Source organism: Acomys minous, assembly GCF_964271855.1.
Source record: "Acomys minous genome assembly, chromosome: 17".
NCBI lineage: Eukaryota > Metazoa > Chordata > Mammalia > Rodentia > Muridae > Acomys > Acomys minous.
This window is the reverse complement of record NC_140500.1, coordinates 8,270,604-8,298,499: the sequence shown is the minus strand read 5'-3', so window position 1 is coordinate 8,298,499 and position 27,896 is coordinate 8,270,604. Positions and strand designations below refer to the sequence as shown.

At 38.4% G+C, this 27,896-nt stretch overlaps 1 protein-coding gene across 1 annotated transcript in view; it reads left to right on the top strand.

Moving 5' to 3' along the window:
- Positions 1 to 7,988, top strand: part of SLCO1B3 (solute carrier organic anion transporter family member 1B3) — a gene marked incomplete at its 3' end in the record, with an annotated part of 69,705 nt that extends 61,717 nt beyond the window's left edge. Inside the window, exons 14-16 of the mRNA XM_084766252.1 lie at positions 2,652 to 2,716; positions 5,809 to 5,926; positions 7,772 to 7,988. Coding sequence (XP_084622378.1) covers positions 2,652 to 2,716; positions 5,809 to 5,926; positions 7,772 to 7,988 — 400 coding nt within the window. The remainder of the gene's footprint in view (positions 1 to 2,651; positions 2,717 to 5,808; positions 5,927 to 7,771) is intronic.
- Positions 7,989 to 27,896: the final 19,908 nt, after the last annotated feature.

Below are 27,896 nucleotides of genomic sequence, written 5' to 3'. Positions count from 1 at the left end.
GAAGTGGCCATTCTGGATTCTAAAACTCTTGAGAAAGGATACTGACATCATCTCCTATACCTATCAAACCTTCTGTATTAACACCATTCCTTTGTGATATTAATTTGAGTCTCTGATCATTAAGCACTGTTTGCCAGAACACACATTTTTGAGCAATCACAAATGCTCCTGGTCTTTCTACTGGAGTGTCTTTGCTTTTGGTTTAGGGAAATAGTAACAGCTGAGCAACTCTATCCCCCTGCATTAATTTACATCTCATTTTTAAAAACAGAGATCATGATTTTAATTTCTTCCTTGGGATCCTTACCCCTAACACCTGGATGCACAGTAATTCCTTCAGAAGTTAATCTACTTCTTCCCAAGATCATCCTTACTGTCCCTCAGGGAAGAGGACCATAAATACTAGTGGTTACTGTGTAACATTCAACTCTTGAAGATAGGGTAAGAGGTTTATCTGTGGCTATATCCAAAGCTGCGCTGCCTTCAGCAGCATGCAAGAGATCAACAACACTTAGTTTCCTTTTTCCTGCCTATGTGTCACCTTGTGGCTGACCAACGGAAAATGGCTCATATACTTTGCTGTGTTGTCTCAAACTGACAGGCCCCTCAGTTCATTTCCTGATGGCAAGAGGCTACTTTGTATGTTTCTTTTGGGCCTCTGGTCCCTAGTCAAATGACCACTTTTACCACAGTGTATACAAACTCTGGGAAGCCTGGACATCCCATGGTACCTGGAAACGGTATCTATTAGTAAAAGCGCCTTATTTCCCAGAGTTAATGCACCTGCCATTTTGAGTGCTGAAGCTTTAAATTTCACAATTTCTTTGTAAGTGGCCAAATTCCCCACAACTAAAGCACTAGGTATATTGATATCTGACACTTTTATCTATAGGTCATTCTATATTGACATGATACTCCTGAGAGCCAATATCAGTTATGTCTCTGATGCATTTGTCTATTGGTGCTGCTCGTGCCTTTAATGGTCTAATTATTCTCCTACATTCAGTATTTGCAGTCTCAAGAACCAATGTCTCTATCAATACCTGTCTGGCATCAGGGTATCATCAGGTTTTATTTACGGCTGAAGCCAATCTCTGTAAGGAATCCATGGAGGCTTCTATAGAGCCTTGTATTGTCTTAGAAGTGGATCTTTTCCCTGGTTCCTCAGCCATATCCCAAGCTCTGAAAGCTGCAAAGCAACATTGTTCTATAACTACATCATTAGAACATATTTGTTTTTCTAGGATAGCATAACACCTTTCACAAATCAATTGATCTCTAATAGCAGTTATCCCCCTGTTATATTTCGTTGTTCTATTTTTGTGGTTTCATGTCTCTACCATGGTAATCATTGTAATTGCAAACCATCTTCTAGCACAACTGACACCAATTCCTTCCAATCTTGGGGACTCGTTCTATTTTGCATAGCCCAGTTAGTTAATATTTGTTTAATGAATGGGGAATGCATAGGAACAATAGACTCTTCAAAATGCTTTAAATATGACATTTCTATTGGATGCCATGTGATCTCCTCATATTTATGACCATCATCATTAGCAGGCATGTACTGCACAATTACTGGGAAAACTGTTGGTGACTTTGTAGCCCTGGGAAACTGCTCTGGCAGCACACTTGACTAAAGATTAACCCCTTTGCCCTCTATGACCTCCTGCTCCTCCCTATGCACTTGCCTCAAGGCAGTGATAGTTGGTAGAGCAGGGCAGGGTGGCAACTGCAGGGAAACTCTGCCTCTCAGTTACCAGGTGTGAACTCTTTTGTTTTCTCTTTACCAAGTGTGTCCATCTTTATCTGCAAACTCTCTAGTTGCACAGCCAACTCTGCAATTCTTTCCAAAATGAGAGAATTGAGTGATACTTCCAGTTTTCCTATTTCATCCACTTTTTGCTTCTTAGACTCCTCCATATCCACTTTCAACTTTTCCAATTTTTCAGTCATTTTTCCAACTTTAAAACAAACTGAATATAGGAAGAAGATGAAGCAAAACCAGAAAATCCCCTGTGAGAGCAAGATAGGAGAGATCCTAGTGGCAGAAGCTGCCATTTTACTGACCTCCTGAAACAGTATTTTCATTCTTCCATAACCTGCCATCTTATCTTCTCTATGTCATTAAAAACAAAGTTTCCCACGATGCCTAGCCACATGTAGCATGCATTTTAAAATCTTATTTTAATAGGTGTTCTTTAATGCCTCTCTCTAGGCTCTGATATTTATACTTTCTGAGAGTCCTCAGAATTCCACTAACTCCAGGTGGCAAAGACCATACCCGTCTCTCAGCTGCACAAGGCGAGGCTGTTACCAGGTGGCATAGACCACACCCCACATGAGACAAGTATCAGCTGTGGACAAACTAAAGCAGCCCAATAGCTCACAGTTGGGAATCAAACAAAAGCATATTTATATAACATAACTGAGTCTTTAAAGAAATAAAAACTTCCATTATAGTGAATCTTTATCATTCAACTATTTGTCTCTAATCAAGCTGTGAATGATAACTTTATAACACAGGAACAATTCCCTTGAGGGTTTTCATCCAACCATAAAGGAAAATTACACCAGCAAATGTTTTAATTTTAAACTCAACTTAACATTTGACCACATTTAAATGTTTCTTTGTTTTTTTCTTATTGCAGGTCTGTCCAACCTGAATTGAAATCACTTGCAATGGGTTTCCACTCACTGGTCATACGAACACTAGGTACAGTAAACATGTCAAAAAGCTGATCACAAATAAGATTTGATTCTTTGGAAAGTGTAAAGATTTAAAAACTGTTTCTGTTGGTAGTAAAGGAAAGCAGTAGGTAGGTAGAAGAAACTCAAGTGACATGAAAGACTGCAAAGTAGAGGCTAGACCAAGGAATTGTCCTGTGTACTCAGTAAGTTATGTCACAGAGGTTGGCAGTTCCTTTCATAGCAATGAGGAATGCTTCTTTCAGGCAGACAGAGTGAAGGGTCATCTCCATGTGAAGTATTTCTAGGTAGCGTCTCTTGTGAGTTGGGATTGTTAGGAACTTGGTCATTTTGAGTCTACACAGAACATAGACTGAGGGTGACTGCCTGGTTTCCTGCTACTTGATTCTGGAGGCTCAAGAGGCTTTATCAACAGCTAAGCATGCAAAAGGGGAGGAGAGTTCACACTCCAAAATTCATCTTGGAGGAGAGAACAACTTAATTAAAAGAAAACAAGAAATTTTGGCTTTTATGTCAAGATCTGGACCCTATATCTCAAATTTCTAAATATGCAAAGGATGTAATTAATAGAGATTTAAGGAAGCATCTCTCTTTCTCATAGTCATTTGTCCCTAGATGTCTGTTATTACTTTCACACCTGAGCACATACCCTCTCTAAGATTTATAGACATTAAATGCTTATATATAAGGAAATAAAAAAAACCCTAAAATTATCACCTAGGGATAGGGCAGAGAGCTAATCAGAAGCAAGTACTGATGCAAAAAATTTTAAAAATCAACAAAAGTGGTGGGTGGGGTCTATCCCAGGAACCTTTGCAAGCAAAGAAACATAACCCTGGCTGACAACAGTGTAGAAAAAATTATTCATGGTGTGTGTAAGAGAGACAACTCTGGATCTTTAAAGGGAAAAAGAAGACTTCTAAGAATCAGAGACAAGGATGGGAAGGAGGGGTACAAAAAGAAAGAGAAGGAAGGCCACTTTGGGGTTCACTGATTATCTTCAGTTTGGAGGCTTCTATACCTATCAGAAGGCCCCCAGCTCCAAACCCAAATGGAACCCCACATACCTAATGGCCCCAACAACTGAAGTGTGTGTAATTAGAATGCCCACTGATAGGCTAAGGAGAGACTTGACAAAGAAAAGAAAAATTTCCGCTACCATAAAACACAAAGAAAGGGACATTTGCCGTCATAGTTAGAAATGATGACCTCATCAAACTGTAATGATTTTTTTATGAGGAAAACATATCAAGCATCAAACTTCTAGTTCCCAGACAACTGTCTTTCAAACAATACGGCTGAGCACTGTGAAATACTTCTCAGGACAATGCACTGAGACAGTGATTGGGAAAATAAGTCACCGAAAAAATAGTAAACTCTAGTAATGACCAAGAATAAGTGCCTTAGATAAAATGTTTAATTTGTCAAGTCTTCTCACACCGAAAAAAAACATTTCATTTCTCAAAGAATGGCCTCAATGTTTGAAACATGAACTTCTAACCCATTTCAGACCAGTTTTTATTTGGGTACATTGGCCTCTGCTATCACTCCATTGTCAACTACTCACCGTCAGAAAACTGGGAACAGGAGCTGAAGTGACAGTTCAGTGGCTGGCAGCATGTGCTACTCTTACAGAGTTCAGGATTCAACACTTATTGACATGTCAAGTAGCTTGCAACTGCCTGGGCCTGAATTCCAGTGGAATGATGTCCTCTTATGGCCTCTGTGGCATAGCACTCACAAGCATAAGCAGATACACCCATAAAAGTTAGTTTAAAATAAAATAAATCTATAAAAAAACCATACTAGTAAAAAATTGAAATCAGTGAATTGTGAAAACAGTAAAATCATTTTCTTACACAACAACATTTGATAATTGTTCATCAAAATACATACGAAATAGAATCAAATAGTTTCTGAATGAGACCTTTTATGCCCCTCCATTCTGGGGTCAGTTTAAGAACTGAGTCAATCTCAGAGTTTATTAAAACAGCAGTGAGAAACAGTTGCTTCTCTATGCTACACATAAACTCTAGAAAAACCACGTACTGTACTTTCACACACAGCAACAAAACCAGGTTAGGCAAACTACTGAAGCCATGCAGTCAGAAGGCACAAAAACAAAATTTACCAACTTCTCAGGACATGTCAAAAGATATTTAAACATGTGCAAAACCAGTGGACAGAAAATGCTGAGGGAAAAAAAAAAGCTGGGTTTTGGAGTCAAATGACACCAAACAGTGGAGCTGGTCTGAACTTAGAATCCAACATTCAGTGGTAGAAATGAGTGCCCGTGAGGCCTCCACTTCTCTGAGGAGAAAGCCATCACATGAAAATTCCCTTTTTAGACTTCATTTTTCATCTTTGAACATGTTTATTTTATGTTTGTTTGTTTGTTTATTTAGGTAGTAACTTTGATTTCTGTGTAAGCGTGGATGCATGCTTCTCAGCATGTGTACTATCTACATCCAGTGACCATGAGGCTCAGAAGAAAAAGATCAGGTCTCCTGGAACTAGAGTGTCAGTTAGTACTGCAGTTAATGTAATTACAGTCTTTTATGTAGATGTTGGGAACCACACTCTGATGCTTTCAAGAGCAGAAGGTACTCCAACCCATTGACCCACTGCTCTAGCCACCATTTTTAGTTTTTTTCAAAGAGTTCAACAAGCTCCTGACATTAAAGGATTGTAATAAATGCTTTTCCCATTAGCAATAAAGCTACAATTCTGCTCCAATTGTCCCAGATCTTTCTGGTGAATAAAAAAAAAATGACATATGGCCATGTTTTCCTTTTCACTAACTACTAGGCTTTAGCTAATACATATTGTATGAACATAGTTTACAGGCATGTAGAATTCCTTCTTCATTATGTGTGTTTGAAGGACAGTGAGGAGACAAAATAAGTTTATATTACTCTATGATATGATCTTTGCAGAAATCTATTAATATTAATTCTTGCATATATTCAAGCAGAAACAAAGACATTATACTAGAAAGTTTTCAACATTTCATTCTTTACAGTGTATCAATATGATATGCCACCTAAGTATATTTGAAATATTTGTCTTGGGTTGACAGCTTTTCCTCTCATGTTATAGGAGGAATTTTAGCTCCAGTCTATTATGGGGCATTGATTGACAGAACATGTATAAAGTGGTCCGTCACCAGCTGTGGAGCACGTGGGGCTTGTAGGGCATATAATGCCAGATTATTTGGGTGAGTTTTCATAAATATACTTCATTAATTGATTTTATCTTTGACTATGCTAATTGCTAAATGGTATCATTTTCTTTTTTAAGTTTATTTTTAAATGTGTATGAGTGTGCTTACTTAAATGAATACATATGCATCACATGTGTATAGTGCATCACATGGAATTGTGTTCTCTAGAACTGGAATTACACATGTTTGTGAGCTATCATGTAAGTGCTGAAGACAAAACCCAGGATCTCTGCAGGAGTATTCAGTGGTCTTGATCTCTGAAAAATCTCTTTAGCATCATGTAGAATATTTTTAATACAATAATAAATTAATAATTAATGTGATCATTAATGAATCCTTATTTTATATTCAGAGTTGTATCAGGAAATCTCATTTTAATGCTAGTATAAACTAATAAATATATGTTTTATCTTAAATACAAAGGCAAGAAGGTTCAAGGCTCAACTTGTCTTAATTCATGCAACTAAGTGTAAAAGAAATAGGTTTTTGCTTAATTATGGTTTTCATCCCCAAAAACTCTTCCCATACCTGAAATATTATTGGCTTTGCCTTCTGAATCAGCACATGATGGCCAACTGAGGGTCTAGTTATAATGTGCAGAAGAGAAGATAATTCATGTTCTGTTCATCAGGAGAGAAGACAAGTGTTATATGAAATAACAAATGGAAATGATATTCTTTCGAAAACAATTAATTGTAAATTTAAATGTTGATTAATCATAAAACATATATTACTTAAAGTGGGTTGTTAAAAACCTATTTGGGAAACATGAGTATGTTTGCATTATTACCCAAGCCCTCAAACTTATAACAGAAAACATTAAAGTATTTTTGAAACTCTCAACAAGAAAAAAAATATTTTAAGCAACACCCAGAGGCTTCCAGTGAAAATTGGAAGAAGAAGCTGGAGCTAAAAATACAGTGACAAGGATGTTTTGTAGATCTATTGTGCTCCCAAAAAGGAGTAAAATACATGTGACCACTGCAAGGAGACAGAGACACAAGGCCTACCTTCCATTGCTGATGGATACGAAATGGTGCATGTGAAGGGCAGTCCTCCTCTTCTTATTCCAGGTTATATGACATGCTCAGGTTGTCTTCTAAACCAGCTTACCATGATTGGTTGTTGTTGCAAATCCTTGCCAATGGTACTGGTATCATAGTGGTGATGGTGTCATGGTTGGAGTTACGTCATGGTGATATTGGTGTCATTTGGTATTGTTGTCTTGGATAGTTGGTGCTATGATGCGAGGTAGTGTGTTGTTAGTGTCACGTGCTCATTCTGATAATCTCTGTTCCTTGACACGTCCATGACTGGGTTTGGAAATGTTCATTCTCTTCAAACCGTGATTAATTTTTCATTTTCTTTTTGTGTGACTTCTGTTTTTGTTAGACATAAATATTATGGCAAAGGAAGTACTAAAAGCAATCATTTTGGTATAATGTATAGGTGGGAGGGTAGCTTTCCACTATCCTATATTTAAATCTTAATCTCACAGGACCTGGATATATGGTCTGTAATCCTTAGATGTATTTTTTGTGTGTGTGCTTTCTCTTTTCATTGCATGGGATAAGATGGCTTGGGGTGATAGATCTGAATATTCCTCTCTTTAATCAGAAAGTGAGAGTCAGCCAGAGTTTAATCTCTGTGCCTTGGAATTTTTTAAAGAAATAATCTCAAAGTCTTTATGGCTCAATGGATAAAGTTCCAGAAACATTTTTAAAAGTTTTATGGTTTGTATATAATTTCACTTTTAACTTTAAGATCTACATATCAGAGAAAAATATTATAGCTTATATTACATAATATAAAATAATATTTATGCCTTCTTTTTTCTAGGAACATCTACTTGGGTTTGAATATGTCTTTAAAAACAGCAGCACTTTTTTTATATTTAGTATTACTTTATGCCTTGAAGAAAACATATAAAGGAAAGGATAGCAAGACATTGGAAAATGGTAAAAAATTCACAGAAGAAGGAAACCCAGAATCTGTAAATAAAAGTGGATATTATTATGTACCTTCTGATGCACCAAGCAATGAAACACCTCTTTAAGAAGCATCTCTTTCTGTGTTTTCAAACAACTCCCTAGTTCTTTCACTAAAGATTTTCACACTTTACAGATGATAGAGAATGGATAATCCTATGAATTTATAATGAAACAAACTACACATAAAAAGAAATAAAAGCGTTCTTGTAAGGGTATAGCTGTGCATTTGAAGCTAGGATTGGAATATATGATCTGTAAAACTTTAAAGAATGAAAGTTGGTTGGCTTACATTAGAAAAACAAGTATGCATTTACACATTAATACCTCAATCAAATGAATAAAAAGGCTAGTGTAGACAAAGGGGCAAAGAAGGTGAGAAATTGGTTGCCTATGTAAGGAGAAACACCTAGTGTCTTTAAAAATCAAAGTTTGCATGATGCTGTTCTTGGCTGAAGTCTCTGCTGGAGGACTTCATGACATGACATCCTTAGGCATCCATATTAAGTCATACATTTTGTCAGAATTATTAATTTGGAATTGTGTTTAACAACCCATGCATCTTCGTTGTACATGATATATAAAATGTTGAGAATAAAACAGAGAGGTTTAGGAAAATTACCAAACTATAATTGTCAGAAAAGTTACCTTAGAATTAATTTTAAACAGCCATGGAAATAGATTGAAAAAACCCCACAATGACTGAAGAAAGCAAAGACCATTTAACAAATGAGCCTTCACTCCTCCTGTTAGTTCTCTAAAGCAAGTGTATGTCAGAATAAGTGTGTGTTAGAAGGCATCAGCATGTACATCATCAGTGGTTTGTTTGTCTGTTTTTTGTTTAAGGTGATATATATATATATATATATATATATATATATATATATATATAATATAAAATCAAGATAAGAAGTAGAATGAATGAGACAAAAGAATCGTTGAACATTGTATTTTCTAGTGTGATTGGATTTAGTATAATGGACTGTAGAAGTTGTACTTGCTTTATTATTATATGTTAAACATGTTGTTTGCATTAAAAACAGTCTATTGCAATTACTTTCCTATTGCTGTGATAAAGTATCTGACAAAAAAGTAACTCAAAGGACAAAGTGATTTATTTTGACTTGCAGTCTAGACATTTAGGGTCCATCCTGGTGGGAATGACATGCATCTGGCACAGAAGGCGTGGTGGCAGAAGCGGGGGAAATGGCTGACCATGTTTAATCCACGTACAGGAAGCAGAAAGAGAGGGAACAGGAATTTGGGTCAGACTAAAATACATCAAAGCTCTTACCCAGTGATATACTTTCTCTAACAAGTTTCAACCTCCTAAAAGTTCCATAAAATTCCAGCACAGTGCCTATAACTGGAGACCAAAGTGTCAAAATACATGAGGTAAGGGGAATAATTATTTAAACTGTCATTCACATATAAACATGTTTACTCATATTTTATGCATAGATGCAAAACTATAGTCCTGCTTTAAAGATTCTGATTCAAAACATCACTGACACAATCTAAATTAAGTCTTTTCCCTCCTCTGACAGGAGTGTTTAACAGAGGACAGTATAGCAAAGACATGCAATGTGAATCTTGCTAGTATTTGGGAATGAATCTGGAAGTTACACATGATAGCTTGCGCTTCTGTTGTGGAACTGAGAAACGATTTATTAATCACACACAGAAATCTGGGAAAACATTATAGACTAAGCCAGTGACCATTGTTCTTTTCCAGAAAAAAGTTATTATTATTATTATTATTATTATTATTATTATTATTATTATTATTATTATTATTTATTATTATTATTATCATTGTTGTTGTTGTTGTCGTTGCTGTTGTTAAGCTTATGAATTTCAATAGAATTTAAAAGAAAAAAAACCTCATGACAGCTGAACTATAAATCACAGTGATTTCCTAAAGGAGCATGATGGAGAAGAGAAAGAGAAAAACATGATGTTTGTGAGTAGTTACATGCAGGTCAGAGAGAAGAGATGTTGGGTAGCTTCAAAGACAAATGATGAAGTAGCCCAACATGATCTGGAAAGCACAGAAGCACTATCTTAGTTGTTTTCTGCTGTTATGATAAACACTGACCAAAAGCAACTTGAGAAAGAGTTTATTTCAACTCACAAGCTGTAGACCATCATTGAGGAAAGTCAGGTCAGGAACTCTAGACAGGAACCTGGAGGCAGGAACAGAAGCAGAGCCCATGAAGGAAAATAAATGCATTGATCTATATGGCTTTCTCAGTGTGCTTTCTTGTGTACCCCAGGACCACATGCCCAGATAGAGCACAATTCACAATTGACTTGACCCTCCACATCAATCATTAATCAAGAGAAGTCACTACAGACTTGCTTGTAATGCAATCTAATGTGGTCATTTCCTCTATTAAGATCCCATTTCCCAGATAAATCTAGCTTGTGTCTGTAACCAGGCTGCCTTGCCTGGCCTCAGTGGATGAGGAGGAGCTCAGTCTTGATGTTTTGGAGTGTGTTGGTGTTGGTGGTGGGATTGCCTTTTCAGAGGACAAGGGAAAGGGGGGATGGGGTACGAGGATGAGAGGGAAGGATCAGGGGAAGAGTAGGGAGGGGGATGCAATTGGGATGTACAGTGAATATACAAAGCAAAAAAAAAATGAAATTTTGAATAGTTAATATTTACTCAAAAATAAATAAACAAGGTCATTGGATGTTCGCCTATGGATCCAGTTACTCCTCTCAGATGGTTGTATGCCATTAGTCCCTAATTGCATGATGCCTGAAGGTTTTTCTCAAGAAAGTAGTGTATAAAAGCTAAAAAGGAGAGGGTCAAATTACGCAACAATGCAAAAAAAATGTGTGTGTGTATGTGCGCATGTGTGCATGTATGTATGTATAGTCTAAAGGCTCCAGATATCATTTAACACACTTAGGAAATTTTTTTAAAATAACAAATGGTTAAGTGTATTTGTTACTGTTATGTCTCATGTTGTTTAAATATTTTAAACAAAAAAATTTATATAAAAATTAAGGTGGCTAAATAGAATCAGTAGATGTCTAGATTTTTTTTTTACTTCTTTCCCCTTTATTGGTTTTTGTTTACAAAAAAAAAAAGATCCCCCATTCAAGCTCATGGCTATCCAAAACTCTTGCTACAATGAAAACGTTTTTGTTCTCTCAGGATCTGTAAGACCATATTGTACGCATGCCTCTGTGTGTGTGTGTGTGTGTGTGTGTGTGTGTGTATGAAGGGAACCAGTAAAATTATAAGATAAAAAGTTAACTTAAACCTTGTAACAAAAGTTTAATAGTTAAAAATCTATATCAAAGTAATTTTCCTTTTCTACTGCATGTTAAATATGAATTTGTAATTTGAAACCAACTCTATATCCTTTTGAGACTAAGGAGTCAACATGTCTCCAAGGTATTTTGGACTAAAATGGATTTTTATATATTTTTGTTCCAAAATAACAATTTTAGATAAAAACAAAATGACTTAAAGATATATGTCTATCCTTTCTGTCTTAAATTTTGTTAAGCTTTGCCTATCTTGGATAGTCATACAAGAAGCTGTAATATTCTGTAATGGTGTAGTATAAAATAATTGGGAAAATAAGGTTCTCAGTCTCTCCGTGGGCTATTTTTTATGGCTTTATAAAGTCCCCAAAAACTCCATGAACTATATTTATAGCTTAAAGATTTACTTTTGTGCTAGATAATTGCTGTTTCGTGGTTCTTCCTGCTGTATGTAGTTTATTTTCTATATGTGTAGTAATATAAATGTATGTGTAAAAAATTAAATATTTAAAAAAGAAAAAAATTTCAATTAAATCTTCAATTTAAAAATTTAAAGCTAAAATTTAACAGTAATAAAACTGTAAAGTCCTAATCCTATAAAAATCACTAACATGCTATAAACAGTTGAGGATAATTAAGACATACAAGTTAATGCTCAGCTACCTCACACATGATCAAATTTTACAGTGTACTCAAAGCTATGCTTGCAATTATTCTTTTAATCAATCAATTGATTAATCAATTTATTTATTCAATATAGATCCTTATCATAGCCCCCTCTCTCCTCTCCTCTGGGTCCCACACTCCATCCATCTTCCCATGTGCCCTCTCACTGTTCCTCAGAGAAGGGCTTCAGTCTCCACAAGCCCCTCTGTGTCCTGGTTAGTTGGCTCTGTTGGTCTTCTAGTGGGGCCCCTGTCCCCTCCAGGTCCTTCTATCCTTCCCCCCACTTTGCCCATGTTTGGGGTAAGTCTCAGGCTCTGTTTCGATACACTGCTGGATGGAACCTCTTGATGGAGCCTCTCAGGGGACAGCTATGATAGGCTCCTCCTGTCTGCAAGCATAACAGAATATCATTAATAGTATCAGGTGTTGGCTTTTGCCCATGGGGTAGGTCTCAGCTTGGATATTCCCCGAATCTCTGCTCCATCTTTATCACTGCATATCTTGTAGACAGGGTAAGCTTTGGGTTGAAGTTTTTTGTCGGTGGGTTGGTGTTCCCCTTTCTTCACTAAGAGTCTTGCTTAGTTAAAGAGTATTCTCTTCAGTCTCCGTGGTCCCCAGGACTAGAAGTCTCAGCTAGAGTCCCCACATACCCTCCCAGAAGCCTTGTCTTGGGTCCCCAGCTTGTCACAGATGTGCCTTTGCCCAGGGTTTCTTTTCTCTCTTCAGGCCCTCCTGTCCTCCAGCTGCTGCTCTTCAAGAAAGTGTTTTTAAATTTAAAAAAGTCAACCAATCAATTAATTAGCATTACATCACATTTGGAGCTTCCTCTTCCTCCTCTCTTCCCAGTTCCTCCCTCTCATCTCTCCTTCCCCAGCCTCCCTCCCTTTCTCCTCATAGATATCAATAAACCTTGGCACATCAAGTCGCAGAAGTACTAGGTGCATCTTCTTCTATTGAGGCTGGACAAGGCAGCCCAGTTAGGGGAAAGATATCCAAAGGCAGGAACAGAGAGAGAGAGAGAGAGAGAGAGAGAGACTGCCCCTGCCCCTGTTGTTAGGAGTCCCACATGAGGATCAAGCTGTACATCTGCTGCATATGTGCAGAGAGCCTACGTCCATCCCATGCATGCTTTCTGGTTGGTGGTTCAGCCTCTGTGAGCCTGCATGGGCCAGGTAAATTGATTGATTGTCCTGATTTTCTTGTGATGTCCTTGGCATCCCTGGCTCCTTCTATCCTTCCACCCCATCTGCAACAAGGTTCCCTGAACTCTGACTCATGTTTGACTGTGGGTCTCTGCATCTGTTTCCATCAGGTGTGGGATGAATCCTCTCAGATTATCCTAGGTACCTGTCTTCAAGCATAACAGAATGTCATTAATTGTATCATGGGTGGGCGCTCTCCCATGGCATGGGTTCCAAGTTGGGCCTGGCATTGGTTGGCCATTCCCTTAATTTCTGACCTCTTATTCTTGCACATCTTCTAGGTAGGAAAAATTGTATATCAAATGTTTTGTGGTTATGTTGGTATTCCACCCCTCCACTAGACATCTTGCCTGGTTACAGGAGATGGTCATTTCAAGTATCATATACCTTATTTCTAGGAGACTTATCTAGGGTTATCCTCATAGATTCCTGGGAGTTCCTGTTGCTCTAGGTTGCTAGCTCATTTCAGAAATGTTCCCTCTCACTGACTCCACTCCTCTTTCCCTCTCTTTCCCATACTTAATCTCTCCTTTTCTCCTCCTCACCCTCTCTCCTACCCAGCTTCCCCCCTCCATCAACTTCCAAAGTCTATTTTATTTCCCCCTCACAGTGAGATTCAAGTGTCCTCCCTTGGGCCTTTCTTGTTACTTAGCTTCTCTGAGTCTGTGGATTGTAGCATAGCTATCCAGTATTTTATGGCTAATACTCAATTATAAGTTAGTATATATCATGTTTGTCTTTCTGGGTCTTGGTTAACTCACCCAGGATGATCTTTTCTAGTTCCATCCACTTGCCTGAAACTTTCATGATGCCACTGTTTTTAATAGTTGAGTAATATTACATTGTGTAAATATATCATATTGTCTTTATTCATTTTTTGAATGATGGACATCTAGGTTAATTCAAATTTCTGTAGGATTAACACATAAAAATAGCCATCTTACCAAAAGCAGTCTACAGATTCAATGCCATTCCCATCAAACTCCAACATAATTCTTTACAGACCTTGAAAGAGCAATGCTCTACTTCATATGGAAAAACAAACAAACAAACAAAAAACAAAGATAGCTAAAACAATCCGGTACAATAAAAGATCTTCTGGACTCAACTGTACTACAGATCAATAGTACTAAAAATCACATGTAATTGGCATAAAAATAGGCAGGTTGATTAGTGGAATTGAATAAAAAGACCCAGAAGTAAATCCATACACCTATGGATACTTGATTTTTTTTTTTACACAGAAACCAAAAACTATTTAATGGAAAGCAGAAATCATCTTTAACAGATGGTGTTGGTCTAACTGGGTGTCTGAGAGTAGAAGAATGCAAATAAATCCATATCCATAACCCAGCACAAGACTCAAGTCCAAGTGGATCAAAGGCTTCAACATAAAACCAGGCACACTAAATCTGATAAAAAGAGAAAATGGGGAATAACATTGAACACACTGACAAAGGAGAGGACTTTCTGAACAGGACACCAACAACTCAGGCACTAGGATCAACAATTAATAAACGGGACCTCATGGAATTGAAGAGATTCTAAAATGCAAAGAACAACATTAAAAGGACAAAATGACAGCCAACACAATGGAAAAATATTTTCCCCATCCCTACATCCTTCAGAGGACCGACACCCAGTATAAAGAATTCAAGAAATTAGACATCAGTAAACCAAATAACCCAATTTTTAAGATGGGGTACAGACCTAGAGAGAGAATTCTTGACAGAGGAACCTCTGTTGACCTAGAGACACTTAAAAATGTTCAACATCCTTAGTCATCGGGGAAATGAAAATCCAAACAACTCTGAGATTCCATCTTAAATCTGTCATAATGTCGAAAAATGAAAATACAAGTGACAGCAAATGCTGGTGAGTGTGTGGAGCAAGGGGAACACTCTTCCATTGCTGGTGGAGTGCAAACTTATACAACCACTTTGAAAAGTAATTTGATGATTTCTCAGGAAACTGGGAATAGTTCTGCCTCAAGGCCCAGTGATTCCACTCTTGGGCAGATACCCAAAAGATGTTGCACCATACAAAGACACTTGCTCAGCTATGTTCATAACAGCTTTATCTGAAATGGCTTGTAATGACTCTAAGTACAAATGTAATTAAATCAAATGTAATTATCAAAGACAAGCTTTATTTGACAACCTTTGCATATTTTCCTTTTTAATTTTTTTTTATTTTTAATTTATTCAAGTTACATCCTGATTGTAGCCCCCTCCAACATCTCCTTCCATCTCCATCCTACCTTCCCTCAGTCTTCAGAAAGGTAGAGCCATTGTGCCCTATCATCTGACCCCAGCATATAAAGCCTCATCTGGGCATCATGCATCATCTTCCTCTGTGGCCGGGCACAACTGCCCTCAGAAGGGGAAGTGGCCAATGAGTGGGCAGCGGAGTCCATGTCAGAGGTAGCTCCTACTTCCCATATTTTGGAACCCACAAGGAGATTGTTCATCAGTCTCTGCAGGCCTCCACCCCACACCCCGCCCCAGCATGAGGCAAGGGGCCTGGAAGACCAGGAGGCTACATAGGACAGAAGGGTTCGTACTGAGCCAAGTGTACTGCCAGAGGATTTGCCTGAGACTACACAGGCACCTTCATCGTTCCTAGTAATGGTGGAACATATGCCTACTAGTGATGGTGGTCATGATTAAGAGGTAACATGGCTTCTAATAGAAATGTTAGATTTAAAGCATTTAAAGGAGTCCACTGTGTCCTACAGAATGCTAAACAAATGTTAAATAACTAGGCTACCCAAAATAGAATTACTCCCCGTGACTGGAAAGGATTCGTGTTAGCTGTACTAGAAGTGGGCCAGCAATTACAATGATTGTTGTGGTGGAGGGATGCAGCCACAAAAATAGAACGACAAAATAAAGCAACGGGGATAAATGCGTTAAGGATCAATTGCTTCGTGAAAGGCATTATGCTGACCTACAAGAAGAAATCTGATCTGATGATATGGTGATAGAACTATGTCACATCACAGTTTTACGTCCTTGGGATATGGCTGATGAGCCTGGAAAAAATCTACCTCAGATACTAAGATATCTCAAGGCCCTAAAGAAGCCTTTACAGACTTATTTTGGGTAACCTCTCGCCATTGGGAAACAAAATAAGGGACCGGTCAGCCCAGCGCCCCACAGCATACAATACAAGGCATCTTCCTTTGATCAGCCAGGAGGTAACAAATAAACAAAAATTAAGTATTGATGACCTTATGCGTGCTACTGAATGCAGTGCCCTTCGGATCTGGCCACAGACAAACCGCTGACACTATCACCAAGAGTTGAACGTTACAAAATAACTCCTGGTATTTATGGCCTTTTACCTTCAAGGACAGTGGGAATAATCTTGGGAATAAATGGACTAACTTCTCAAGGATTTACTGTGCGTCCAGATGTTATAGATGGGCATTGCAAGGAAAAATTAATATCATGGCCTATGTAAAAAATGAGATACAAATTAATGCAGGGGATAGTATTGCTTAGCTGTTACTGTTCCCTACAATGAAGGGCAAAGTTGCCCCCATAGAAAGAAGGGGGACAGTTGGGAGTCCTGGAAAATGTGTGTTCTGACAAATAGTGGTTAACAATCAGAGACCCAAATTAATATTATAAATGAATTATGTTTATATAGAAGGTTTGATATATATGATATCAGTTTCCTTTCCTGAAAGTATTGGAATCCAGAATGGCCTCTTCAGAAAGTTTATACACAGTTTATAGGAATTGGTAAATTATCTCAAATAAGACAAAGTGTCCTAGGGATTAAATGTGTTGGACCAGAAGGCTGATGTACCCATAATTTATGGGGAAGGGATCTTTTACAACAATGGGATATTCAAAAATAATATTCCTGCGAACCCAAAGGCAGCCAATGATCAAATGAGGAGTGAAATGGTAGATGCTCCTGGAGAAGGTATTGATACATGTAATCAAGATCAAAAGCCATGCCCATTATCCAAACACAGGACACCACAGGAATTGAGTTTCCAAATTTATACAAGGGGCCACTGCTGAAATACCAACAGTCCTACCCCTAAAATGGTTATCAAACTAACCAATGTGCCAAGAGCAGTGTCCCACAATAAAGGAAAAAATTCAGGCTCTTGAATTTGTAACTGGTACAAAAACAGTTGAGGCTCTACCAGACCATGGGATTCCCCCTGTGTTTCTTATTTTTAAAAAGTCAGAAAAATGGAAGATGGTAATTGATTTAAGAACAGTGAATAAAGTAATTCAACCCATGGAATCTTTACAGCCTGGAATTTCTTTACCTTCTTTGTTACCTATATCATGGCCTATAACAATACTTGATGTAAAAGACTGATTTTTCGAAAGACCCTTGCATGAGCAGGATAAGGAAAGGTTTGCTTTCTCAGTACCTACTCTAAATGACTGTGGTCCAATAAAGAGATACCATTGGAAAGTACTTCCACAGGGATTGCTAATTAGTCTGACTTTATGTCAATATTTTGTGCCACATTTCTAGAAATAATTCATCAACACAGATTACTTGCAAACTAATGACAGTTTCACCTCTCACACTTAGGATCAAAATAAAAACACACTCATACAACATAAAAAAAACTTCCGCTACACTCCTTAACTTTTTTTCTGTCCCTAGTCCGTATTTGTCCCAGCAGATTGTCAATAAATGGAAACACTGCAAACTGTGCAAAAATGGCAGCCTCTGGTGGTCTTTCAAAACCAGTAAGCAGTGAACTTGCTGAAAGCTGATGAAAGCCATGTTTCTGAAAAAAAAAATTCCTGTCAGCATTCCAGACTACTCCAAAACTACTTGCACTACTTTAGTCCAAGGTTGTTCAACAGAACCTGGCTACAAACTACATGTGCTCAGCCCACACCGGGCTTTGGCTGGTATTTGCACCTTCCTGAACTCTAATAACCATACTGATTTCATTGGAGAAGCAGATACAAGACAGAGCACATTACCGCTCATTGTTAACAATACCCTGGAATATTAGTTCCAAAAGGAAAAAAAACCCCTAGTTCTGCTATACCAAAGGAGCCATTTCTCTAACACTGCCAAACGGGACAAATGGCCATCTACAGTGACTATTCTATTAGTATACAGGAGCTTATACTGGCCTCTAGGCTTCTTCAGTATTACAAATACTATTAATATACACAAAAGAGTTAAGGTATTAGCCTTTAGCCTGGTCTGGAGCCAGTGGGGAATGTGATATCTTTTTTTAAAATTCACTTTCTGCAAAGCATTTATCTTTGTACCCACTAGCTGTTAGTCACTGGTTCAAATCTTTGAGAAATAGATTTCTACTAGCCCTGACTCAGTGCTTCCCCCAACCCAGAAATAGACAGCCATGACCATTTTATTATGTTATGACAAACTGCTCTTTGTCTTCTAGAACATGCTTATGCAGGCATTTAAGCTGCCTTGAGTACTTAATCCTGCTCTTGACAGAACAAAACAGCTCTTGAGTTCCTTGTTTGTTTTCTTGTAGTTTTGCTTTTAAAAGGCTTTCCTACACCACCCTAACCCCCTTCTCAGGGAAATCTCAAGTTTGTCTCTGAGACTACTGTCCTGCCAGTGGCAATCACTAACTCTATTAGTTATAGTTGAATTAAGTCTATGGTCTTTTTTGCAAAGGCCAAGAACTCTATCATAATAACCCTCCTTTACCTCATTCGATTGTTCATAGACGCTAGTTAAATGTGGTAGTTTAAATAAATATGGCCCATATAGTCTCATAAGGAGTGGCAGTATCAGGAGGCATGGCCTTCATGGAGGAAGTGTGTCACTGAGGGTGAGCTTTGAGGTTTCAAGTGCTCAAGCCAGGCCTATGGATGCTCTCCTTCTGCTGCCAGCCGACCCAAATGTAGAACTCTCTGTTTCTCCTCCAGCACTATGATTGCCTACAAGTCACAAGACTAGTTTTGGAGTAGTCTTTCCATGATGACAATAGACTAAATCTCTTTACTAAATGCCAGCACCAATTTGATGTTTTTCTTTATAAGACTAGCCAAGGTCACGATGTTGCTTCACAACAGTATAAAGCCCAGCCTATGACACCAATAAATAATAGATTCCGTAGACAAGCAATAGTATAGCTATTCTTTTAAAATATATGTTTCTTGGGTGTTGGGGAGAATGCGTAGAGGGTATTATATTTGAGATGCAAGTGGGAGGACCTGAGTTTGGATGTTCAATACTGAGAAAACAGCCTGATGTAATAAGACAATGATACATGCCTGTTACTTGTTACTCCAGTCTTACGGGATGAACAGAAGATCACAGGCATTCTGTAGCCAGTCAGTTTAGTTTCAATCAGTGAGTTCCAGGTTCGGTGAAAGACCCTATCTCAAAAACGAAAGTGAAGAGTGTCACAGGAAGACACCAAAATGAACCTCTGTCCTCCACACACGTATGCACAAAGAATGCACCCACCCTCCAAATTTGTCACACATGTACACATACACACAAAAATAAAATGAAGTTTTAATAAGAAATGTCTTTTTTTTTTTTTTACTTGCACCTGCATTTAGCGTCGCACTCTTCACAATAGCCATATTATGAAGTCAGCCTAGGTGAATATCTACAGATGAAGGGTTAAAGAAAATGTGGTATCATAGGTAAAGGCCACAAGAAGAATAAAATTCTGTCTTTTGCAGGAACGTACAAAGAGAAGCCAAGCTTAGAAAAACAAATATTTAATTTTCTCTCTTATGTGAAATTTTATACAGATACATAAAATAATTTACATACATGGTATATGAAAGTAGACCTCGTGACTGAGTGATGGAAGGGAGCTATCATGGAAAGATGAGAGAAAGAAGAGGGTGTGGGTGCTTACTATAGTCAAGACAACGGTATGCTTGAAAGATGTCTTTTTTTAATAATATTTTTTATTTTTTTTACAAGAAATGTGAGTCTTAATAGAAACATTCACAGAGCTTATTCACTGATTTTAATTCTCTCTCTCTCTCTCTCTCTCTCTCTCTCTCTCTCTCTCTCTCTCTCTTTTTTGTGTGTGTGTTTGTTTTTCTTCATTCTTTCTAGTTTCTTACGGGTTTTTTTGTGGCTATTATTCAACCTTTTTTGTTGTTGTTGGTTTTTTGGGTTTTTTTTTTTTTGCTTTTTCTAGTCAGAGTTTCTCTGTGTAGCCTTGGCTGTCCTGGACTCACTTTGTACACTAGGCTGGCCTCAAACTCACAGGGATCCACCTGCCTCTGCCTCCTGAGTACTGGGATCAAAGGCATGCGCCACCACCGCCCAGCTTATTCAACATTCTGATAATATTTTATTTCAAACTCTGATATATATCCCTGCTTACATAAAAGAAGGCTGTCAGTTGGCTCCCATGATTCCCAATGTGAGAAACATTGGTATCAGATATTTCTTCTTTAAAATACATGCTTCTCATTTAGAATCAGAAGTTAAACATCAACTATTTCTGGACCAGCAGAAAGGTGGTCTATTGGTGGGTCCACATAGCTGGGCCAAGATATCGGCCATGGCTGTGAGAGTTGGTGGTTGAAAGATTTAGTCAGGGCAGGAGAGAGCAAGGGAAGCCTGCTGGGTGTGGATGACATAGAAGCTTCTAGCAGACCATTGCCTATGGTCCCTATCAGGAGGCATTCTGCCATTAGCCTAGCTAAGGCTTATAGGCTTAATTTGTGTCCCTTCTTAGTTCTTGATGGTTTCATCTGAGGATCAGGAATTATCAGGGTTTTGAGAAGTTACTTAGAAGTTGCCCACAGGGACACAATCTTGCAGTGAACTCTTGAGCTTCCATATGCCATATGTCATTCCAAGATGTCATAAGTTTTTCAAAGACAACACATTCAAGAACAACCTTTGGTGCATTTTCCTGTTCAAATATCAACCATTAAAATTAATCACAGATAACCCGAACCTGATGCATGTGCTGGTGACTGATGACCTGGTCATACATTTTGCTTGACTCATAAGGCAGAAACAGCGAACTAGAAGCACTGGATTGGATCTAAAGGCCTCATCTGAGATCCCAGAGAAGGTCAGACAATAGTGCTCAGTTGCCAAAGCATGAAATAAATCATGGCTTGAATTGTTTGGATACAGCTGGGCTCCAGTGAAGATCCTTAGTTCTTCTGAGATGGCCTTTGTTTTACAGATTGCAATAAAAATCCTTTTACCTTTCCGTTTGGCAATTATGACCCTGCATTCTCTTTCAGTGGCTCTATACTTCACGGAAGGTGTCCCTCTGAAATAGGACATTCTAGTATGGCATTTGGTGGAGGAAGGAACATGGTAATCAAGTACATCAGCCACACAGGACAGATACATAGGAGATTTCATATACCACTGGGAAGTAACTAATCCTGTTTTCCTGACATATTTCAATAGCTCCTTCTCTGTATTTAGATTCACCGGTAGGGGGTATCAAACATGTTGTGGTTTTTTTGTTTTGTTTGTCTGTTTCTTCAGATGATAACAGAAGCTGGGGACAGAATAGCCAGAACTGGATGTCACAGTGACCACATCGAAACGCTGGATGTGCAGAACACACCCTGAACATTTTTTTTTTCATGGAAAGCAGTTGTATTTAAATTTTTACTTATTATTTTTATTTATGTGCCTCTGTGTGCCCAGAGAGTACAGAAGAGGGTGTTTGATCCCTTGTGTTGGAGACACAAATGGTTGGCACTCACCAACATGGGCATTGGGAACCAAATTTGGGTCCTCTGCTAGAGCACCAAGTGCTATTTGCCACTAGGCCTCACTCACCTCTCATTAGCCCCAGTTAATTTTTTAAGACAGGGATTTTTAAAAATATGCCTGGTTTGAGTTCTAAACATTTTCTTCAGAGTTTCATCCCTGATACCTGTGCACTTCAAGGAGACCTGAAGTTTGTGCAACAGAATTTTTCATACTTTTATGATGATGGATTATTTATTAATGATATCTCTACATATCTGATAAATGGAAAAGAAGGCCAACAAGAGTTAAGGCTGAAGAATAAGTATAGTCACACAAATGTATTCAACTTTTCAAAGTTATTGTGTGCATACAACACTGTGAATGAGTTCTCCTGGGTCTTAAAAACATGGATCACAAAAAGGTGCTTTTCCAGACACTTGCAAGCACTGATACCTTTTCACCCCAAATAACTATTCTCAGAATCAGCATACCATGTCATCACTAAGGGACAGCCCCATCTACCCCACCTTGCAATCATTTAAATTAAAAGAAAAAGAATGATGGACTCAGTTTCTTCCTCTTCTATAAATGGTACTACTTATTATTAGTTTTGCTTTCAGGGGGCTGGGGAAATGGCTTAGCAGTTGAGAGCACTGCTCTTCCAGAGGTCCTGAGTTCAATTTTTGGCACTGACATGGTGGGTCACAACCATCTATAATGGGATCGGATGCCCTCTTCTGCCATGTAGGTGTACATGTATCTAGCAGATAATGCACTCATAGACATTAAACAAATACATCTTTTTTAAAAATCTTGCTTTTAATTATTCATAGTTCTTGGTGAAATATTGCTTTTAATCATGTTTACTTTCACAGAGGAAAAAAAATCAAAGCACATAAAAGAAATTAAATTGAAAGAGCAATGCCTAAGCCTTTATTCTTTCTCCCTAGTCTCACAATGGCTCAGAGATAACGTGCACGTTTCCAAACTTTTTTTTTTTTGGTTCCTTTCAAAGTGAACTCAACAAACCCATAAAATGGAATATTAATTTGTCAAGTCCAGTTTCATGCCACAGAAGAGAAGAAGACACAATCATTGCCTGTTCTACCTTTTCCATTATTTTCCGGTTTCTTCGTGTTTCAGGTTGACGTTTTAACTTCTCACAGTATTTGTTACACTGGGATTACAGCTAATTTAGTGACAAACTACTATGTATTCTGTTAAGTTTATACACATAACAATGCTAGATGGAAAGCTGATTCACCTCCAAGTCTCCCTGCCTCTTCCCTTGATTCTGTCCTTCACATGTGTCTGATGTGCCATGATTACAATGTGATGAGAATACAGCTCAGAATAATAGCCCACCTCCCAAACCTCAAGGACACCATGAGGAAATCCCTAAGCACACCAATGCCTGCTTTCCCCCTCTATGAAGTGTCAAGGAAGGTCCTGTGCTCTTAGAGCGAAGGACTACCTCCTTCATAAGGGGTGAGCCCCAAGTACGACGCATATGCATGTGAGCACAGGTGCCTGGGAGATCAGAGGCATTAGATCATCCAGAACTGGGATCACAGGCGGTTGTGAGACTCTTGTTGGGGTCCAATAATGGGGACCAAACTCAGAGCCTGAGAAAAAGCAGCACATGTTCTTAACACTTAGCCATCTCTCCATCCCTGTGAAGCTTGCCTTCTATGTTACACACTGACTAATTCGGAAAATAGTAACTTGGAAGATAACTGCCGAAAATCCTTTAGTTGGCCCATCCCACAATGGCCCATGTATTAAAATTTTAGTCCTTAGCAAGGTACTATTGAAAAGTGATGTAAGTAATAAAAAGTGGTGCCTAGAGTAAGGAAGTTGAGTCAATGGTCACAGGCCTTTGGAAGAGAAACTAGAGCCCTGGCCCCTTCAACCACTCTCTCCTTGCTACCCAGCCAATGTGACATAGGCAGCTTCCTTTCTATGAGTTTCTTCCTCAATGTCCTGCATAGACACAGGCTCAAGGCAGCAGGGCCAAGGGATCACGACCTGAGACCTCGGGTAGCATGAGCAAAATAAGCCTTTCCTTCTTGGAATCGGGTTGGCTTCAGTTCAAGTAACAAAGCTGCAAATTTAACTTGCTTACAAACAATCTGGCAACCACACAGAACTTATGAGATGATACCTATCTCCCCTCGCTACCTATCCACCTGCACTCTGCTCCAGCAGGCATTCTCACGTTACTATGCATAAATAACCATAGTGTATGGACCCGCACCCCTCACCTTTCCTTCCTTTTCCCTCCTGATCTTTAGGGATTGAGTCCATTTTTATATTACATATGACTTATAGATACGATATGAAATGTACGTGTACTTCATTATGAAGAGAAAATGGTGGTGAACAGAAGGGAATAGTCTGTCCATGCTACCATCGTGAGCCACAGCTCTAAAGCAAAAGAAAGCTCGTTGTTCCTTAAAATATCTTCCTTCTTTATCAGCCACAAAATCAGATAGCTTCTGTACTAGTTTCTCTTAGCTGCTGTTATAAATGACCACAAAGCAACACGTATGAGAAAGAGTTTATTTTGGTTCATGATTCCAGAGGAAGCTGAGATGTCACATCATCATCTAAAGCACAAAGCAAAGAGTGAAATGGAAGTGGGGTGAGGCTTTTACCTCTCAAAGACCAGTCCAGTGATACATCTCTGTACTAAGTATAAACCTTTAACCCTCCCCTAACCAGCCCTCGTCAATGCTATCACCAGAAATCAAACATCTAAATACTTGAGCAGGAGCAACATTTCTCATTCAAACTTCCATAACCTTCTTTTGTTTGTAATGTGTATCTTCAAGTTTGTTAATTACAATTTTGTGGCAAAAGCCATTCTTAAAACTTTTAATTTTTCTCATTTATTCACTTATTTATGGTGAGGCATGTACACAATAATACAGGAGTGGAAGGCATAGGACAACTTGCAAGAGTTGGTTCTCTCCTTCTACCACGTTGACTCCAGGGATCACAACCACTTCCTCAGGCTCTGTGTAAACACTGCTTTGCATTGAGGCATCTAGCTGGCCCCTTATTAAAGGATTTACTCTACGTTGATTTTGAAATTTAATAGCCATGTGCTCAGAGGATACATGAATAAAATGAACACTGGGCCAAAGAGGCCTCCCAAATATGAGGATTAGCCTTTTGAGAATATCTGATGCTATATCCTACTGCTATTAATGTAGAAGTAGGGCCTAATAAATGTTTATTATTAGCCTTATAATTAATTATTATGGTGGTATTTTCTAACCTCCTTGCAATCAATGAAACACGGACATTTGTTATATTTTAGAATAGCCTTGGTTCACTCGGGGCAGGGCAGATATTAACCCCCCAAACTACCTCCCAGATTGGGGCAGGTATCCCATACCCTGCCTCAGTCCCATGCCATCTGCTTCTGATAATTCATAAGGAACCAATTCCCATCCATAATCCCAAATACTTGCTAATGTTCATTATCTAGGCTGAGTCCTCCATCTACACCTGCCATGTGCTTCTCCTCCACCTAACACATAGCTGCCTCCTTCCTTCTTCTCTCTCCCCAAAGGGTGGGAACCCTAGCCATGCCTATTCCATTTGCCCTGCCCAGGTATGTTGTCTTTTTATTTGTCAAACAGGAATATACTCAGGCAAGTTTACAAATATTTTTGGTTATGTGAGTCTGCCCACTTGGGCAATGACCAGACCAACCTCCAATAATTCCCTTTTTGGTCTAAATTAAAAAGGCCTTTTAAAATAATGTACAATAAGAACAATTATGAAAAATTATAAAAAGCAAAAAGTAAGACTTACATTCATAATGTCTAATCAAAAGGTATTTGGCAACCTTGAAGAAAATACTATCTATTCTATTTTAATGAATTTAAAATTCTGAACCTAAATCAATCTCTATTATATATCTATCAACGTCATATATCTATCAACTTAAAAACATCTATCTAGACCTAAAAGCATCTTCTTAACTCCTAAACAACTAGGCTTAATTATAAAACTAAACTATCTGGTCTTCAACTCTATCAGAGACTTGAGAAGGAGCACAGTTAATTATCTGGGTGAACAGGAAGGGCAGGTTAGCAGCTTAAAAAAAAAAAAAAGACAGAGACAGTTTGCTGCCTAAACAGCCACCCAAAACTCTATAATGTTGGAGCATTATCTTCGGCCTTCTGGCTCAGTATATCTAAGAGACATATTTGTGAAGCAGGAACTATTGAGGACTTGCTTATACTGTCTTGGCAGAGTTTGGCCACCAGCTCTGCCTGCATCCAAGCTTGCCCATTTCAGGAAGAATTCTGTTTGTAAGAGAAATGAGGACATTGTTTGCACAGTGGCTTGTTTGCTACATATGACGCCATCTCCAAACGGACGTTCTTTGATGCTCATCATCTTCTTTGAGGTAGTTTGGGAGTGCTTCCAGAAGCTGACATATCTTATTGTCAAAGAATACTTAAAGGGATAAAATGTATTTAAATGTCACTTTTCTGTAGATCTCTGAGGTTTTTGAAGAGCTTATCTAACTATTTTACCTTATATATCTATGAATACCATCTATCTTTTAAACTTAGGATGTGTATTCCTGTGATTAAAAATATACCGATATTGACACACACACACGTTTGTAAAAGGCAACCTTAAATTTTAACTCTATACCAGTATAACAAAATAACCTGATTTATGATTAACAATTAAGGTTTTAAGTTTAGGAGTAGATTCAATACTCTAATTTTTGTCATATCATCTCTCTCTATTTTTTATATTCCCTCTTTCTCTTAAATCCCTTTCTCTATTAGAAAGAAAGATAGATAAAGATAAGGAAAAGAGAAAAATCCCTGAGTCCAACCTCATTTTTCTCGGAATAAAACCATTAATACCTTATAACCAACTGCCAGTGACAGTAAACATCCATAGCCCAGGAAAACAACCAAAAACCTACCAAAACTCCTGAAGGAAAATGAAGCATCATTCTTAAGGCTGATTATCTGCTGATTAGGGGGTGAAGAATGCCTTTATAGATGCACAAATATTGTTAGGAAAAAGGGTTAAATAAGCTAGCAATGACATAGCCTTGTTTGGGACAGTCTGAAATGCTGGACCAATTGAGATCAGCAGCTTTCTTTGAAGCTGTCCTGGGAGCACGTTCCGATAAGGAACAAAAATGGAAGCACTTGGGGCAGGAGCATGCAGGATACTGGAACAAATGTGTCAGTGTCTCAGCATCCTGGAGGATGAATTCTGTCAGGTCTGATCCAGCATCAGCATCAGGTTCTTTTGTTCTGAAAACACATAATTCTCACAAGCATTATATAGCCCTCAAATTATAAATGTATGAGGTGTGCAGGATGCACATATCAATTAGCCTCACATTTCCCTACTTTCTCCTTGAACTTTCTTAGAGAAGGTATGGAAAGTTGTGATCACCAGTAAGCAGACTGCAAACAAGTCCCGTAACTACAGCCAAAACGAAGCCAAAAAATAACTAAGAGCCTTCTGCTGTGGCACCTTGGAGAGGGACCAACGTAGCCCCCCACCATGCCCCATTCTCTCTCTCTCTCTCTCTCTCTCTCTCTCTCTCTCTCTCTCTCTCTCTCTCTCTCTCTCTCCCTCTCTCATCTATACAGTTAATTCCATTGCCCATCTAGGTATAGAAGACTGACATGCTCCTAGTTCCATCTCTTTAACCCACCAGGTAACCAAACTTCAGAAGGTTTGGAGGGAAAAACCAACCATTGCTAAGAAACAGTTCCTCCTTTCTGTCTTTCCAGTAGGTAAAGTTTGGGAAACAGCTAGGGTTATCTCCCTGGGACCTATTCCTCCTGCCAAACTATGATAAAGTATGAATTTTTAAAGGGTATGGATACTTGAATTTAGCTGGCTCCAATATGTTGCTGCTAATTTAGAAGTAGGGCCTAATAAGAGTTTATTATTAGCCCTGTAATTAATTATTATGGCAGCATTTTCTATCTCACTATCAGTCAATGAAACACAGACACCTGCTATATTTTAAGATAGCCTTGGTTCTCCTGGGGCAGGGCAGGTATTAATCCCCTAAACTACCTCCCATACTGGGACTGGTATCCTATACCCTGCTCCAATCCCATACCATCTGCTTCTATAATT